Raw genomic sequence first — 18,082 nt, 5'->3', positions numbered from 1 at the left:
GTTAAAAACAATGTCATATAACTAAAAATTTAAATTAAAAAAGGTTGGGTGGGTTTTGGTTTTGTGTTTTTTGGGGGTTTTTTTGAGGGTACTTTTTGAGCAAGAATAGAGATTTAGATTAGATGTTAGAAAGAAATTCTCCCCTGTGAGGGTGGGCAGGCCCTGGCACAGGGTGCCCAGAGCAGCTGTGGCTGCCCCAGGATCCCTGGCAGTGCCCAGGGCCAGGCTGGACAGGGCTTGGAGCACCCTGGGACAGTGGAAGGTGTCCCTGCCTATGGCAGAGGGTGGAACTGGATGGTCTTTAAGGTTCCTGCCAACCCAACTCAATCCATTCCATGATAAGAAGAAAAAACCTCCTGAAATCTGCCCACTGATTTCCATCACCGCTCCAGAAAACTTCACCAGAGAAACCAGACTTGGAGCAGAACCACAGCAGCCACCTTGTCACTGCCTGTGCCCAGCTCCCAGCCAAGCCTGAGGAGCAGCTCGGTGATGTCCTTCAGCTGCTGTGGAGAGAGAAGGGGGAGTTCCTTGGTGGCAAGAAAATGAGATTAAGTCAGTTTAGGGTTCAGGCAGAGCTGTAAGCGAGACCCAGCCTTTGCAGGGCAGCACAGAGGTGCCTTTGAGGGATTTCTGAGCTGCAGCACAGAGAGGTCTCACAGCCCCAGCACATCAGGGCAGCAGCAGCATCCATGTCCTGCCTGTGTGCAGCGTCTGTTCCCTTCTCTGCAGCCTGCAGGGACTCTTCAGGAGAGCCATGAAAAACCCAGCCTAAAGAAACTCAGGGTTTGTTCACCTTTCCCCCCGCCAAAAAAAAATCCTTACACGGCTGCCAGCTGCTGCTGTGGCCACCCAAACTGCTCCCCCAGTTCTGAAGTGATGCTGAACTCGGGAGAGGAGCTGAAATATCCTGAGCGGGAGGGGAGGGTGAAGTTACACAGGGCTATTAGTAAAATAAACCTTGCTCTGGCACGCTGGGGGAGCCTTACCCAGAGCAGTGCTGGCACTCATTTCAGTCACTGGGTTTAACCCTTCCTTCCCTTGGAAAGGAAAGCTGGCAAAGCTGTGCCAAGCAGCCATTCCCTCCACAACCTGCTGGAAGTTTCTCCTCAGGGATTAAATTTGGATCCGAAGCAAGGATCTCGCAGGAAGGGCAAGGGTCAGGATGGGATTAGATCAGAGAATGGGGTGTAGGGATGAGGACAAAGGGTGGAGAGCCCCACCAGCAGAAGGGTCAGTGGCAGACTCTTCGTCCCTTCAGAGTCAAAATTGGGAACAGCATGAAGGAAAATAAAAAGTCATGATATTTTTCCCCTCAGGGATCTTCCCTGGTACTGGCAGGATTTCCCTCTTCTCCTCCACACCCACATCATCCAACACTTCAAGTGCAGAGGAATGTCCCACCCAGCTCCCTCCAAAGCAAGAATTATCCAGGGCACCACATGGAAGGGCTGTTTTTCACAAAAACTTCAGGAAAACTGAGGCCAAAAAGTCTTTCACAACCACAGCTCACCCTCAACTGGAGAGAAACTCCCCAGCTAAAGGAGGAGTGTGCTGTTGGTCAAATATTCCCAGTTCATCCAGCGACTTCGGGACAGCAGGGAAAAGCTGATGTGTGACTCACTGCCCTGCATTTTTAAGTGAAAAAGCAAAGAGCTTGGGTTGAAGAGTTAAAGGGAAAAAAAAATGGAAAAGAAAACAAAAGTTAAAGAAAATTAAAGGGAGTAAACACCTCTAAAACACCAATTTTAAGCAGTGGATCAGCAGATGCAGAGGAGCTGGTTCACACATTAGCTGAGGAAAAGTTTGCAGCTCTCCATCTGCCTGTATTAGTCACCGGTAAGGGGACACTCCAGCAATGCTCAACTGGAACCAATCGAGCCCAGGAATGCAAAGTGGGGTGGTTAAACCACATCACTTTTGGAGCGCCTCCTCCAAACACGGCTCTAAAGTGCCCTTAATTCAGTTTAGCCTGCTTTGCATTGAAATGGAGTCTCTTAAAGTGAATTAAGGAGCTTTAATCCCCAAGGAGAGCGTTTCCACCGGGGCTGGTTAAGAGTAATTGAACTAATCCACTTTAAAAGTCAGCTCCGATTAGCTGTGCCGAGTGGCTGTGCAGATGAGGCCGGGGAGCACAGGGACTGTCTCTAGCATGCAATAATCCCATCAATCTGCCCCAGGGAGGACAGCTCGGGCCTGGGAGGGATCCAAAACACTCCAACGAGAGCACTAATAGAAACGTCTCCCCGTGCCTGACAGGTGCCATCTGCTTGCAACCAAAGGCGTTTTTCCACGTGGATTTGCTGGGCAGACCCTATTCGCTGGGCATGGACGAGGGGAAGTTGGGTTTTTATGGGCAGCTCCCTGGTCCAAGAAGTGCTGGCAGCATCTCCCACTGGAGCCACGCTGAAATATAAAATACAGCTCTCCCTCCATTCCCCCCATGTCCCCAAAGGGGTCAGAGGATGGATTTGGGGTCTGTGTAGGTAGGAAGGAGCCAACTCCACCCCACACTGATGGCTGGGGGTGATTGGATCCCCCATTTATACTGCTACCACACCCACCGCGCTCTTCCGTGAGCTCCCAGGGTGTTTCCCACTTCCCACTGGTTTTCATCCCAGCTTTTCCACTGCTTAGAGCAAAAGCAGGTCAGCCCCACACAATTCCCACAGAAACAGGGATCAGAAAGCCAAGAAGGGCAATAAAAATAAAACAAAGGGCTACCAACCACCCCAAACCACATCCTGCCTCGATTTTCACTCCAGGACCCCCCTCCCCAGAGCCAGCAGCAGCACAGGGCAGGCTCAGCCCAGGTTCTGCCTTTCTAGGAAACCACGGAGCCCCTGTTTCATGCAAGCCACTTCTCCCCCAGCTAAGAATAATCCCCCCAGCTGCTGTTTGATGTCCCCATCGCCATGGAGGCAGTGTTTTTTCTTGGGGACATCCACAGGGAGAGGCAGCGAGGCCGCGTGTGTTCGCTCCCGTTAATGTTTCCTGTGCGGTTCGGGCTGTTTTACCTACAGGTATGTTTATTCCACTGCTTTAGCAAACCAGCAGACTTTTTAATGGAACTGTTGATATTTTTCCTGGCTGCTGCTCCTCCTGGAGAGGCGAGGCAAGCGTACAAACCGAGTTCATTCCGAGCTGCAGCCCGGAGCTGCTCCGCTCCTCCTGGGACCGCGGGGAATTGAAGGTTTCCATTGCACTGGTCAGGTTTCTTCCTTCTCCCAGCCTTCGAGTTTTAGACACACAAACAGAGCAGCTCGGGCAGCTGACAGGAGCAAGAGCAACGTGTGGCTGGTGCTTGAAGCAAGGGCAGCAGCTGCCCTGGAAATGCAGCCACGAACCTCCCAGCCAGGCTCTGGGAAAGGCCGGCAGGTGCAACGCTGCACCCCCAAAACAAAGCCTGCACCACTCATCTTGCAGCCAGACCTTGTGGGCTGAAGCTTGGTGCTTCCTGCTTTTAAACACTTCAGACCTCACCAGGTCAGCAGGAAGATTCCTATAAATTTGTCTTTGGATCCCCTATAAATTTGTCTTTGGATCGCCTTTACTGCTGCAACAGAAGGAGAAACTCCAACCCAGCAGGCTCTGCTTTGTCAGGCACACACTGAAGGCATTTTCAAATGCAATCCACAGCCCAACAGCCTTTTGGGGCTTTAAAGGATGTGCACCAAAGCCCTGGCTCAGCTCAGAGCTGCTCACTGGGGGAACAGTCCTGTGCCACAGCCGAAGCACCCAAAGCCACACAGACCTCTGCTCCCTTCACCCACAATGGGGTAAAACTGAACACCCAGACAGGTCAGACACCAGCTTCAGAGCCACTTCATCAAAAGGAGCCTCCAGAGAGCTCTGGGAGCAGAGCAAACACCCCCATGCAGAGAGGAGCTGTTTGGACAAGGCCACTGACCTGTCCCAGATGTGCCAGCGGCAGCAGCTCGCCTCAGTCCTGGCTCTCTGCAGGCTCTGGGAGCAGAGGAGTCACCCCCCAGCTGCTCACCATGAGTGTGTGAGGGGGAACATCCAGCCCCTGGCAGAAATACCCCCCGAGCCATGGTGCAGCCCCAAACTGAGGCGTTTTTGTCACCGTGAGTCAGCCCAGGCCAGGCTCTCAGCTCAGCTCCCCCTCCCAGCACCAGCTCTCAGATTTTCCATCAGCCTGGAGCACCCCCAGGGATGCAGGGCTGAGGGAGGATGTCCTTCTCCTCCCCTGGTACATCCCACCCTGCCCTGGCTGGGACAGCCCTGATGGTCCCAGTCTCGGGGAACACAAAATCCCCACAGGCACTGCAGCTACTCTTAAGGCATCTCCACAACATCAGATTTGGTTTTCATGGTTGGTGACCCCTTTGCAAGCTCGGGAGTCCAGCTGATCTTGCAAGTGCAGGATTATGCCTTGTGGGAATCCAGGGCATCCCTCTGGCTGCCCTGGCAGGTCTGGGACCCTGGCAGGGGTCAGGAACCCCCTGGACAGAGCCCCCAGAGACACTGGCTGTGATCTCTGGCCATGGAAAAGAGTTTTCAATCTCACAGGATCAATTACCAGCTCTGAGGGTTTGATATCAGTAATAATTAAGTGTGGCACGGGTGCAAAAGTAAAATTTTAGGTTTCTAGATGAGGGGTTCAAAGGGGACAAGATGGAGGAAATTGGGTGTGCCTTGTCCTTTTTCTCCTTCTTCATGCCCTCCATGTCTCACTGTGGTGTTGGCATTTTTCTGTTGGTTCAGGCTGGGGACACACTGTCCAACGTAGGTGACAGATATTGGCACGTTATTGTCAATCCAGCCCAGGGAGTTTCTGGTATTGAATGTTTGTCACATCCCACTGAGGGCAGAGCCCCACACGCTGCCCTGCAGGACAGAGCTGGGCAGGGCAGCAGAACATGTGAGAGATAAACAGAATAAACAACCTGGAAACCAGCACAGACCAATTATGGCTTCTGCTTTGGCAGGGGGCTGACAGACAGAGACTTTCTACAATCCCAGAATCATCAATACCACAGATTCCAACAATGCCTGCTCCCACTGCCCTGCCAACACCATCCCTTTAGCCCAGCGCCCGCCCTGCACCTTGCAGAGAGGCAGATCTGCCTGAAAACACATTTTCCTCAGCTCCACAAACCAGTCTGGACATTACAGCTCGTAACACTGACCACAGGGACTGCTGAAAGCCTTCCTCAGCCCAGCTCACACCCTCCCCAAGGGCAGCTCTTCAGCTCCAGTCCTCTCTCCTAAGCCTCCGGATTTCCAGAGTCAACATGGGACAAGCCAGAAGATAGAAATAGTCCCCAGGGATGCAGCACAGCTGTGCTAATGAGCCAGAGGAAGTGTTGGATCTTTGGTCAGACCCTGTAATTCAGCTCAAGTGGCTGCTTCACCTCTGGCCTGTCAGATCAACTCGTTAACCACAGACTGGGAAAGAACTCCCTGCTTGCTCCCAGCAGGAGATTTATCTTTGGCAGGGGCTGAAAATGCCTCTGCCCCCCTCACCTTTGACTGCAAAGAGGCCCAGAGATGCAGACAGAGAGCTGAGCTCTGGGTTTGCCAGGTATTTCAAGATCTCACCTTACACGGGGAGAGGATTAGGGCTAGAAAAGAATTTTGTCAAGATTAAGCCAAACAAGTCAGTTCTTTTAAATCAAGTATCAGCTCTGGTGAACTGTCCCCAGAGGGGTTTGGGCTGCAGGATTGGGTTTCTTGTCAGAGGAGATGGGCAGCACTGGAGAGCAGCTGAACTCCATGTTCCTGAGCTGGGAAAGGTCCCCTGAAGTCATGGATTGCCCTGGGAGAGGCTCTGCAGCCAACACCAGTGGATCCAGTCCAAGGTGGACGCTCATCCCAAGTGCAATCACTGAGCTGGCTCCCAGGATCCCAATCCAGCATGTAAAAAAAGCTGAGAAACACCAAAATCCAGCAGCTATCCCATGTTCAGTTCAAGTGGAAACACGTTTTCTTTGATTTTCTGGGCAATTTTCAAAGCCTTGTGTGATGAGCCCTCACCCCCCATTCCCCCCCACCTCAGGAGAGGCTCTGCACCATGGGAGACACAATGGACTGGTTTTCCAGAGACATCAGCAGACACCAAGCCCAAAGCAAAATTTGGGGGAAGCAAAATTCTTTCCCCCTGCAGGAATCTGGCAACAAGACAGCGACCCTTCCTGCAGGCAGAGAGGAGCTCAGCAGGGTAAATCCACCCCAAAAACCTCCCCCCGGATCCCAAATGTGGCACTGCACGGGCACCAGGGCAAACTGCAGCCACCCCAATCCCAGCTGCAGCCACAGGCAAGGATTCTCCAACATCCAGAAAATTCAACTTCACCCCTTGGACACTTCGGAGAGCGAGGTGTTTGCTGACAGTGATCCTAAAACACAGCTGGAAAACCTCACAGGGTCCTCTGGAGAGAACCACCTTCACCTAAAATCCTCCGTTACCATCTCTAAAAAAAGTACAGTTACACCTCCAGGGCTGCCTGGCTTTGTTTTGCTGCAACACCAAACCTCAGGTCGTAAGATTTTTTTTTTTTTTTTTAATTAATCCGAAGAGATGATAATGAGAAATTCTATTAAATTATATTTTAATACTTATTATTAAAGTTATAAGTATTAAATTTATAATTATTAAGTTTATAATTACTTTTATAATTATGTTCATATTTATATTTAAGTTTATATTTAAGTTTATATCTGATTATATTATTATTAATTATATTAAAATAGTGAAAAAGGTTTATATTATATTGTTAATTATATTAAAATAGTGAAAAATAGTTTCTATTTAATTATATTATTATTAATAATATTAAAGTAGTGAAAAAACAATGCCCCCAGCTCAGGAGGGGGTGAGAGCAGGGGTTCCCACTGAGGTCTACACTGGGAATTAGCTGTAGGAAAGCCAGGAGGAGCAGGGCACAGCAATGCCTCTGTGCTGTTCCTTTTAGGATCAGGTGAGGGAAGGCTACAAAAATCTCAGCAAGCCATAAGAACCTGCCGTTGGGCACTTTCCACCATCCCAGGTTGCTCCAACCCCATCCAGCCTGGCCTTGGGCACTGCCAGGGATCCAGGGGCAGCCCCAGCTGCTCTGGGCACCTGTGCCAGGGCTGCCCATCCTCACAGGGAGGAATTCCTTCCCAATATCCCATTTTATCCTGCTGTCTAGCAGTGGGAGCCATTTCCCCTTGTCCTGTTCCTCCATCCCTTGTCAAAAATCCCCCTCCAGCTCTGCTGGAGAAGCTCTGAGGTGTCTCCATGGCCAGAGTTGAGGTGCTGAAGACGCAGAAGCAGAAATCCCAGTGTCCTGTGAGCCAGAACAATTCATTTTTCCACCTGCATCCCCTCCCAGGGGTCACCCTCCCCAGCTACTTCAAAATAAGCTGTTCATTTCTGATACTATTTCTTTTGCTCATCAGTTGACCTCTTCCAAGAGGATTCGGCCTTGAAAACAAACAGTGGCTCGACCCTCCTCGTGCTGGGAGGCTGCTCCACAGAAATTCAGGGAGATTCCAGAGCAGACCAAGGTTGTGGTTCAACTTCTGCCCATTCCTGCCAGGACTGCAGGGAGGGTTTGCAGCTCAGATGTCCCCGAGGGCCTCTTCCAGTGCTTCAGTCGTGTCTAGAGGAAATCATCAAAGCCACCTCCTGCTCTGCTCCATGGCCGCTTTTGCTGCTTCACTCTCTGGAAGACCCCAAGGAGCTCCTCCAAGAAAGAAAAGTTTTGCTCCAATTGGGAAATTTGCTCCATTTTCTCCAGTGCATGGCAAATGCAGAAATCAGAGCAAGTTTGCCCCAACCTCCATGACCAATTCATGCTATATTTTAATCAGCTAGGCCAAATGAATCTGCTCGTAAAATTCCTGCCAACTCCCATCCAGCCTGTTGGGAATCAACAGGAATTGGGTGTTCCACGCTGTAGCCCAAACTCAGCATTACTGTCAGACACTGTTGAGTTTGCATTTTTTGTGGTGGATGAAAAGAGGTTTTCCTCTGTGTTCTTCCCCCCCCAAAAAAAGAGTTTAGTTTTTTTAACCTGTTCTTTCCCCTTCCCCCAAAATCCTTCAGGAATAAAAAGCTCCCCACACCTTAGAGAATGGTTTATAATTACAGACTGGAATTACAGAGCACAATCAGGAGCTGCTTGATTCATTTGGAACAAGAGTTCCTGGTAAGGGCTGAGGGGGGGTGGAGGAAAAAAAAAAAAAAAAATCAGGATAGATTTTTCTATCAGCTCCAGCAAATCCTGTAACTGCTGTGTTTATCCACAGAATCAAAATACTCCCTGTTCCACTTGGGGAAGTGCAAACACACGTTACAATAAAATGTAAAGCTTGCTGAGCTGATAAACTTCATAAGTGTGTTTTATGACAGTATCTGGAGAGATAAGGCTCATTACACGTACAGCCACCACTGAAGGAACCTTAAAAAGCAACGTGAAACAGAAGAGGAAAAGAATTTGCATCCTGACGTCAAAAAAAAAAAAAAGCTTCTAAAGGGTTAACCCTTTCCATAATAATAATCCTAATAATTCCTGGGTCCTCTCAGCTTGACCTGAGCTGGTTCCTGAGCTCTGGGAAAAGTCAGGAGAGCAAATCCTGCCTGGCTGATGTTGGTGCAGAACCTGCAGCCACGTTCTGCAGGAGGAGCAGTGGCCCCCCCAGACCATTTAAAAGTGCAAACGCCAAGTCCTGTGCTCCAGGGCTCCTCAGGTCAAGGAACCAAGGGTGTGAACACACTGCAAGCCACCAGAGAGCTGTGCTGGCTGCAGAGAGAAGGGGCTGCTCCAGTGGGGAGGGAAGCCAGAGCCTCAGCAGGTTTTAGGTTGGAAAACCAGGTCCAGGAGAGTTCTTGGATTGCTCCAACACTCCCCGGGGAGTTGGGAACTTGGGAGGTTTGTGTCCAACAGAAGGTTTCAGGGTGAACCCAGCACCACCCCACCCCAGAGGGGTCTCTCAGGAGGCAGCTGGAACCACAGGGTCAGAAATTGAGGGGGAGCAGATGGAGACACTTGGAACGCATCAAGTCCTCTCCTCAGTCATCGGGGAAGCACTGACCCCTTTGTCTTCCACAGAACTCAGGAGTCCACAGAATGCAAGCCCTAAGGGGCCACGTTATTCCATGGAACTGCAGCAGAGAGGATCTACACGGAGCTTCTGGCATCAGAAGTTCTCCACCTCTGGTGGTCCCCCCAGTGGGGATATCCTGATTTAACATCTCCAAAATCCCCTTCCAACCCAACTCTCTCTTAGAAGGCATCAAGGCACAGGGATGAAACAGGAGATAGGGAAGGCAAATCCAATCTTCAGCTCTCCTGAGGCAAGATTTCCATGTCCCAGCACCCCTCATGCAGCTCTGGAACACGAATGCCTCATACTGTGGAAATAACAGTGATGTTCACTGGTCCAGCACCTCCTCGGGCTGCCCAGCCACTCCCACCACAGCTCGAGCTCAGCAGTTTCTTCTGACTCAGATTTTCCACTTTAAAAAAAAAAAAAACTTAAAGAATGTTTAAATATCAACATTAATTAGAAATAACAGCACTGTCAGCATGTCCTTACATGAAGTGAATGGAATGGAGCATCCCTGGGCCAGGAATATCCACAAGAGAGGTGGGGAGAACTTTTTACACAGGTAGATAGTGGTAGGATGAGCGGGAATGTTTTAAAGTGAAAGAAAACAGGTTTGGGTGAGGTATTAGGAGGAAATCCTTCCCTGTGAGGGTGGGGAGGCCCTGGCACAGGTTTCCCAGCGCAGCTGTGGCTGCCCCTGGATCCCTGGAAGTGTCCAAGGCCAGGTTGGACAGGGCTTGGAGCACCCTGGAATGGGGAAAAAAAAATCTTTTCTAACCCAAATCATTCCATGATTCTCCAAGAGGCAACTACACCAAGTCTGCCAGCACAATTAATTAATCTGAGAGAAAAATGAAGAAAGCAGCAAAAACTGACAAAACTTGCTCTGCTCAGAAAGATTCAGACTGAGCTGCATCACAGAGGCTTCTCCGCGCTGTCTTCCACACTTTCCACTTGACTTGCTCCCCCTTCCCAATCCCACAGCCTAATTCAATTACCTGCCACCAAATAAGCCTTAAGGCCATTCTCATTACCCCGATAAAGCACAAGGCCTTTAATTATTAAACACTCTGGGCCTTTTTGTGTTGGGGTTGTGGGGCTGGACTCCCTTTTATTGTTGTCAGCAGCTTCCAGAAATCAAGTTAATCATTGACCAGGCCTTTCAGCAGGAGACCAGAGTCCTGTGGATTCCTGGTCTCTGGTTCTGCATCACCAGTCAGGCTAAAGGAAGTCACCAGCCTCCTGCTTTGCCAGGTATCCACTCAACATCCTCCTAACAACCCATCTTCCCCTCTCAGGTGTCATTTACAGCACTGGGAAAAAAAAAAAAAAAAAAAAGAAATATTTGCCCACAGAGGCTGCAGCAGTGCTCATCATTAACCTGAGTTCAGAGAGGAACAGCCTCAGGTGGGGGAAACTGAGGCACAAGACAGTGGTTCCAGAACATCAAGCAACATCGTCAGTTCATTACTTAAGGCAAAAAAATACTAATTCTTGTCTGAGTTAATGCTGCTCCATCCTCTGCAGGCAGGAGGAGCTTCCAGCACTCCCCAGCATGATCTGGGATGAAGCGATGAAGATGCAGGTCTGGCACAGTTCTTTTTCCAAATATTCCTGGCTTTGTCGCCACGCTCACCAAATCCAGTGCCACTTCCAAGCACCTCCAAAGCAAACGCTGCTGCTGGGCACGGGGTTCCCTTTCCGAAGGAATGGAGGTTAAACACTGCTTTGAGTTGACCCAGAGAGGCCAACTTTGGGAGCCAAGCCAGGCAGGGCTCACAGCAGTGACAGCTCCAAAAACACAAGGGAGGAAGAGGAAAAAAAAAAAAAAAAAACCAACCCAAAACTCCAAACCAGGCAAACCCTCCCAGTTTTCCAAGGAAAACCCCAAAGCAGCAGCCGAAACCCCGCGGAGCCGCGTGGGAGAGGCAGAACGCGCGGCGCAGGGCGGGATGGCCGAGCCGTCCTTCCCGGGCGCTCCAGCTGTGTTTGCCTGCCTGCTGCATTCCTGCCTGGCCAGCCAGGGCCAGGTTTTGTTTTTTTGGGTCGTGCTGGGAAGCAGCTGCTCCGTCTCACACACGCCAGAGCCCGGCGGCGCCCACGAAGCCACCGTGGCCCACGCCACCCTCCAGGGACAGCCAGGCACACGCAGAGCTGCCATCGCCCAGCGTGGCACACAGGCTGCCAGAACAGGGGCAGAGAGGTGGGGTTGCTTTTATTGGAGTGTTACATTCTGCTCAGGCCATGCTTTCCCCCATTCCCCGGGACCCCTGTGACTCTGACCAGATCAGCCTGGTCTCCTCCTTCATGACCCACGGAGTTGGTGGAGAGCCAGAGAAGCCCACCCTGTCCACAGCCTAGAAAAGGTGATGTCCCTTCCTATTTTCTCTCTTTCCCCCGCTCTTCCCTCGGACCATGCTGGACAATGACATCAGGGTGAGAGCCTCTTCTGGAAATCTTTGCCCATCTCCTGATGTTCCTCCCCTCAAGACCTCGTATCTCTGGGCTAGCCTGATAATTTGGGGGCTGAGAGAGAGTAGAAACATCACTGGAGATGACATTCCAGCTGGCGCTGGAACCCGCGGCCACGTCGCGCCCCGCTCAGGAACCCGCCCCAGCGCGCCCACACAGCCCCTCCAAACCCGACATCCCGCTCTTTTCTAATCCTCTCTTAAAAATCACGCCCTGAACGATGAGGTTTCTATCCTCCAGCAGAGCAGGGCACCTTTCCTGCACCTGCCAAAGGGAATAAAAATACACGGCGCTTCCCACACTGCACACGGCCAGCGCGGCTCTGGGAGCGGTGTGTTGGTAAATTAGGGCAAGCTATGCTTCCCCTCCCTCCCTCTCCCCCCCGTGAGCATTTGCGGGTTCCTGTTGCCTGCGTGCAGGGGACAGATCAGTTACATTTATGCAGAACATTGCAATCTGTCAATATAAACACTATGTAAGCATGAGCCACTTGTAACATTACTACTGTCTTGACAAGTGTTTGCAGAGGGGGCAGAGCTGCTGGGATCCTTCTGCTGCTCCCAGAGGGAGAGCAGAGCAAATCCCAACCAGCAGGAAAAACACTTCTTCCAGCGAAAAGTATTATTTTTTTTTTTTTTTTAAAGGTGGTGCATCAAAATTGAATTAAACCCCGCAGAGATAGAGGGAGGTTGGTTTATGGCCTGGGTCACCTCGGATCCATGGATCAGGCAGCTCAGGAAAGCAGAAGCTCCTAGGGGCTGGTTTCCCTTCCCACCAGCACAGGGAACAGCAGGAGTGGAGTTCCTCAGCCACCCTGTCACCCCAGCATGGCTAATCCCGTCACCTGCCACTTCCAAAGCCCAGAAGTGCAAGTCCCAACACAATTCCCAGATGCTGCTGTGGCATTTCCACCACCCCCGGCCACATTTGAGAGGGGAAAGGGAGGGAGGGAGGGGAGGTACCCAGGGCCAGAGCGTGTCAGGCACCGGGAAAGCAGAGCGGGGAGGAGAAGTGAAATGCAATGCTTTCTCAGGGATGCCGGCAGCCTGGGGCTGCTCCAAACTCCCCCCAGCAGCCAGTTGGAATATGGTGCAAATTAGTGCTCAGACAGCCCAGCTGCAGAGGCCGTGGCTGGACATGAAAGCAGCCTCACTTCTGGGGCAGGCAGTGCATCCCTGCAGGCTGACACCGATCCCGAGGCAATGCCTCCCCCTCTGGTGCAGGCTCAGCCTCTCTCACAGTCATCCAGCCCAAAATTCAGCCACCACCCTCATCATCCTCCTCCTGAGGGGCAGCTCTAAACGCACAAAAAGCCAGCAGGGCTATTCCCAGTTTTGCAGGTGTGCTTCTTTCCTCGCTGTCAAAAAGTTCCTTATCAGCCAAGGTTTTGGAGCTGTGGCATCACCACATCCCTGATCCCTGCAGCTGTTTTGCAGGAGTTAGGGCTGAGCCAAACCCTCAAAACCCCTCCTGAGCAGGTGCCTGCAGGGTCTCAGCTCTGCTCAGCATCACTGCAGGTGCTGCTCCTGGGCACTAACCCTGGCACCTGCTCCAGGGAGGCGGGCAGCAATGCCCAGGCTGCCAGAATTCCCCTCCGAAAAGGGAAAATCTGTCTCTCCCTCCACAGACAGACAGACACACACCTCTCCCTCCACCTTCAGCACGTCTCCCAGTCAGACAGCTTGTGCATGGAGCAAAACAGCAGCAAGAGCCCCACCTGTACTCCGGCTTCAACTCCCACACACACTGCAAACTCTGCTTCCAGAGGGCATTTATCCTGCTCAGCCGCTGGTGCATCCCTCCAAGAACACCGGAGGCAGACCTCCAGGGCAGCAGCAGCCTCCAGCCGTGCTCTCCGAGCCCAGCATCCCTTCCTGCCGCCCCCGGGGCAGGCACAGACATAACTCCGTGCTGACACAATCTCGTTATCGTGTAACCATGCCCCATTTCTGTCCCTGGGCACTAATTCCCCACCAGGCCATGCATTTGGAGATGTGGAATTCTTTCCCTGAAATAAGACATTGGGGCTGGGGGGGAAGGGATCATCCACAGCTGTCCTTATCCCCCTCCAGGCTGAGGAAGGGAGCAGCCAAGCTGCAGCCACAGCGTGACATCTGCTTCGCCCTGTGCCCCACCACCTCCTCCACAGGGATGCCAGCACCCAGAGGGGCCAGCAGGCCACCAAAAGGTGGCTTTGGACTCAAAAAGAGCATCCCTCTCCCTGCCTGGAGGGCGTGTTTTAGCTCAGGGGATGCAGCCAAGTTGTTAGCAAGGATGTATCAGAATGGACAGATGTGCTGCCTCACCTGGAGCAGCTCCTTCATGCACGGGGCAGAAGAAAAAAAGATCAATACCAGCCTAGCCAGGGCACTTGCAGGGAGAACTGGGAAGTGCTGCAGGAACATCCAGCTTTTACCAGGTGGGATTTCTTTCCTTATCAACAGACAGAAGGCCACAGCGAGGAGAGCTGAGCTCTTCCACACACACTTGTGGGATCTCACTGTGGATTATCAGGAGCTGGGATCTCGGCACTGACTATTCCCAGTGTCCCCAGCAGCTCTGCAAGTGCAGCCTCTGCTCTCGGAAGAACAAAGAGGGGATCAGCTGCTCCTTTGCTGGGGCTTTAACCAGAGACAAGGAGGTTTTGCATAAGCAACTGCACTGCACGCCACAGCAGCCCTGGAGTGCACATCTGGCTGGGTGCACATCTGGCAGCATCTCCTCTCTGCCAGGGAGGGAGTCTCAAATCAGAAACAGCAGCTGTACCAAGACAGAGAAAAAGCCAAAGCAGTCAGGACAGACAGCAGACATGCCCTTGACTCCCTTCTGAAGTTAAAACCTCTACAAGCCAAGAGAGAGATCCCAGAAGGAACTGGAGTGAGTTACCTGCTGCTCTGGAGCAGATACCAGCACGGCAGGGATTAATAGGAGAGTTACAGCCAAGCTCCTTCCAAAGCCTGTCAGTCCCCAAGGCACAATTCAGCTGCACAGTGCCGGTGGTCCTCGGCAGACACATGAGCCAGCGGGCTGGGAACAGCCCTCTGCACACTGCCGAGGGAGAAAAGGGCTTTTCCTAAAAACCTGCACACACAGGACAGGCTGTTTCCTTAGAAAACCAGCCCCAGCAGCAGGAAGTGAAACGGTTCTGGAGCTGGAAACAGAAGATGTAAGTAGCACTGTTTGGAAAACTTTGCCAGACCACAAGCAATGGACAAGCCTCAACACCAGGATTTGTTTTACTGGAAAGAAGGGGGGAAAACCTCAAGTCTGCTAAAACATTCTCCAGGGCTGGTCCGGTGGCTCCTACCAGTGGTCACAACACAACATCCCAAAAAAAGGAAAAGAAGAAGAAAAAAAAAAAAAAAGAAGCAAGAATCATCACTGCTGCGTAAACTTACACCAAAACCTCTTTACACAGGTGCTCGCGTCAAACTTCTCTCTCAAACTGACAACATTTTTGGGACAGATGGTTTAAAATTAAGGTTAAGAGGCAGAGACACCCCAAAAAAAAGCACAGAGGGCAAACCGCGCAGAGAGCTGAGGCTCCGCGAAGAAGAAGAAGAGCCGAGGGTGGAAGAAGAGCGGAGGTTGAATTGCCTGGTTCAGCTCAGCGCGCATCCAGAGCCGGGACAAGGGGGGACAAGGGGGGACAAGGGGGGACAAGGGGGGACAAGGGGGGACAAGGGGGGACAAGGGGGGACAAGGGGGGACAAGGGGGGACAGACCCCCGGGGTGGGGACGGGGTCGGGCGGGGATCGGGATCCACCTGCCGCGCCGGGAGCGCCCCCTGCCGGCCGCGCCCCGCGCCGCGCACAGGTGAGCGCCGGGGATGCGCTTTTGGATCCCCCAAAAAAACACCCGGCTGGTGCAACCCGCGCCTTAATTGCGGGGAAAAAGGAGTTTTCTCCGCGTTGTCGCATTCTGGGAGGGGGTACAGCCCGCGGTCGGTGCGCTACAGGTCCGCTCCGTGCGCGTCGCCCCGCGGGGAACGGCGGAACGAAGCGCTCGCTCGCTCCCGAGACACAGCCCGGCAGCTCCCGGGGGGCTGCGACCCGAGGCTTACGGAGATCCCGGTCCCGACTGGCAAATCCGAGGGGATTCCGGGCAGCCGGCTCCGAGAGCTGGGACAGGGACAGCCGCGGGCACGGCGCTGTCGCTGCCCCTGTCCGGCTGTCAGCGCCCGCGGGACGGGATGCCCGCACCCCGAGAGGGACGGAGGGTGCCCTCAGTCTCAAAGCAGCATCCCCGCCTCGGGCTCAAAATCCCTTCAGCACCAAAAAAAACAAAACTCAGGCAAAAGTTCAGGCGCAGGAGCGGGGGACACCTACCCGAAGTAGGCAGCGGAGGGCCGCGGGGCGCAGGCGAGCAGCCCTAGGAGCGCGCAGGAGGAGAGCCATCCCAGCAGGACGTGTCCATCCAGCATCTTGCAGCGGCGCCGGCGCTGCTCATCTCGTTCCCCCGCCGCGCCCGCTGCGGCCCCGCCGCCCGCCCCGCTTCTTATAGCGCGGCCGGCGGCGAGAGCCCGAGCGGCGGCGGGGCGGGCCGGGGAGGGGCCGCCGGGGGGGAGGGACACGGCGGAGAGGCGGGGTGGCACACGGGGACACGCCTCGGGAGGAGGGACACGGCGGAGAGGCGGGGAGAGCGCGGCGGAGCGGGGAGACGGGGTGCGCGGTGGGGTTCGCGGTGGGGTTCACTGGGGGGTGCGCGGTGGGATTCACTGGGGGATGCGCGGTGGGGTTCACTGGGGGATGCGCGGTGGGAGTCGCGGTGGGATTCACTGGGGGATGTGCGGTGGGATTCACTGGGGGATGCGCGGTGGGAGTCGCGGTGGGGTTCACTGGGGGATGCGCGGTGGGGTTCACTGGGGGATGCGCGGTGGGAGTCGCGGTGGGGTTCACTGGGGGATGCGCGGTGGGGTTCACTGGGGGATGCGCGGTGGGAGTCGCGGTGGGGTTCACTGGGGGATGCGCGGTGGGGTTCACTGGGGGATGCGCGGTGGGAGTCGCGGTGGGGTTCGCTGGGGGATGCGCGGTGGGATTCGCTGTAAGCGATTTGACAATTAATATGAACATTTTGCTTCCATCTCAGTTTCCTCAGGAAAGCCAGTCATCACCAGTCATCGGTGTTTTCCTGTGGCAAGCACATTTCTCTCCCTCTCAGGATTTTTCATAGAGATGCACAGAGAGAAATGAAAGAGAAAACAATTTATATTTCTGCTCCTCATTTTTACCATGTGGAATGTGTTTGGAGAATTGTTTACCTGGGGTGATTGCTTGGTTGGATTCTGGTGAGGATTGTTTGAGCCTGATGGCCAATCCAATCCAATCAAATTCAATCCAACCCAATCCAATCCAACCCAATCCAATCCAATCCAATCCTATCCAATCCCATCCAACCCAACCAAATCCAACCCAACACAATCCAACCCAATCCAATCCAATCCAATCCAATCCAACCCAATCCAATCTAATCCAACCCAATCCAATCCAACCCAACCCAATCCAATCCAACCCAACCCAACCCAACCCAATCCAGCCCAATCCAACCCAACCCAATCCAGCCCAATCCAATCCAACCCAATCCAGCCCAATCCAACCCAACCCAATCCAATCCAATCCAATCCAATCCAATCCAATCCAATCCAATCCAATCCAATCCAATCCAATCCAATCCAATCCAACCCACCTGGGGCTGGGCTCTCAGAGAGGGTCACGAGTTGTGTTAGAGTCAGAGAAAGTATTATGTAGTTTTAGTATCCTCCTTTTATATAGTATATGAATGTATTTTAGCATAGTTATAATAAAGAAATAATTCAACCTTCTGAATTGGGTCAGACATCATCATTTCTTCCCATTAAGTTCACCTACATTTACAATATTTTCCCACCAGCGAGGCGTCTTTTAGTGGACAAGCAGGGAGTATATGTGACTGGTCCATTAATATGTCATTTTACAATGCATTCAGGTCTTGGAAAAATTATTCAGCGTTTACTGGATGAGTTTTGGAAGAATCCTCCAAGTCTAGCTCCTAGCTCAACGTCATTTCCATACCTTCTCAACAAACCAGCTGGAATGCCTCCTTTTGCTCCTCAGGGGTTTCCATTTCTCCATCCACATCCACCTCGAGGAACAAACAGAACAATGGCACCCGTGCCCATTTCTGAATCGGTTTTTTATTGTGTGATTGCAGAGTGGTGGGACACGGCTGGGTGGGAGGGGGTGAGGGAGATGGGCAGGTGGGAGAGGGGTGAGTGTGCCAGGGATTGGCACATGGGCAGGGGATGGGCAGCAGTACGAGGGCCAGGTGTGCAAGGTGTGGGTGTGCAAGGGGTGGGCAGATGGGCAAGGATGGGCTGGGCAAGGGCTAGGTGGTCTGTCAGAATCTGTGGTATTGATGATTCTGAGATTGTAGAAAGTCTCTATCTTTCAGCCCCCTGCCAAAGCAGAAGCCATAATTGGTCTGTGCTGGTTTCCAGGTTGTTTATTCTGTTGATCTCTCACATGTTCTGCTGCCCTGCCCAGCTCTGTCCTGCAGGGCAGCGTGTGGGGCT

The 18,082-nt window shown here is 52.8% G+C and overlaps 1 protein-coding gene across 1 annotated transcript in view; it reads right to left on the bottom strand.

Moving 5' to 3' along the window:
- Positions 1–16,043, bottom strand: part of WNT9A (Wnt family member 9A) — a 62,360-nt gene extending 46,317 nt beyond the window's left edge. The window contains exon 1 of the mRNA XM_021540054.3: positions 15,861–16,043. Within this exon, the coding sequence (XP_021395729.1) occupies positions 15,861–15,955 (95 nt within the window). The 5' untranslated portion in view covers positions 15,956–16,043. The remainder of the gene's footprint in view (positions 1–15,860) is intronic.
- Between the last annotated feature and the right edge of the window lie 2,039 nt (positions 16,044–18,082).

The sequence above is a fragment of the Lonchura striata genome, chromosome 1, assembly GCF_046129695.1.
Source record: "Lonchura striata isolate bLonStr1 chromosome 1, bLonStr1.mat, whole genome shotgun sequence".
Taxonomy (NCBI): Eukaryota; Metazoa; Chordata; class Aves; order Passeriformes; family Estrildidae; genus Lonchura; species Lonchura striata.
The sequence above is the reverse complement of the archived record's forward strand: the minus strand, read 5'-3'. Positions and strand labels throughout refer to the sequence as shown.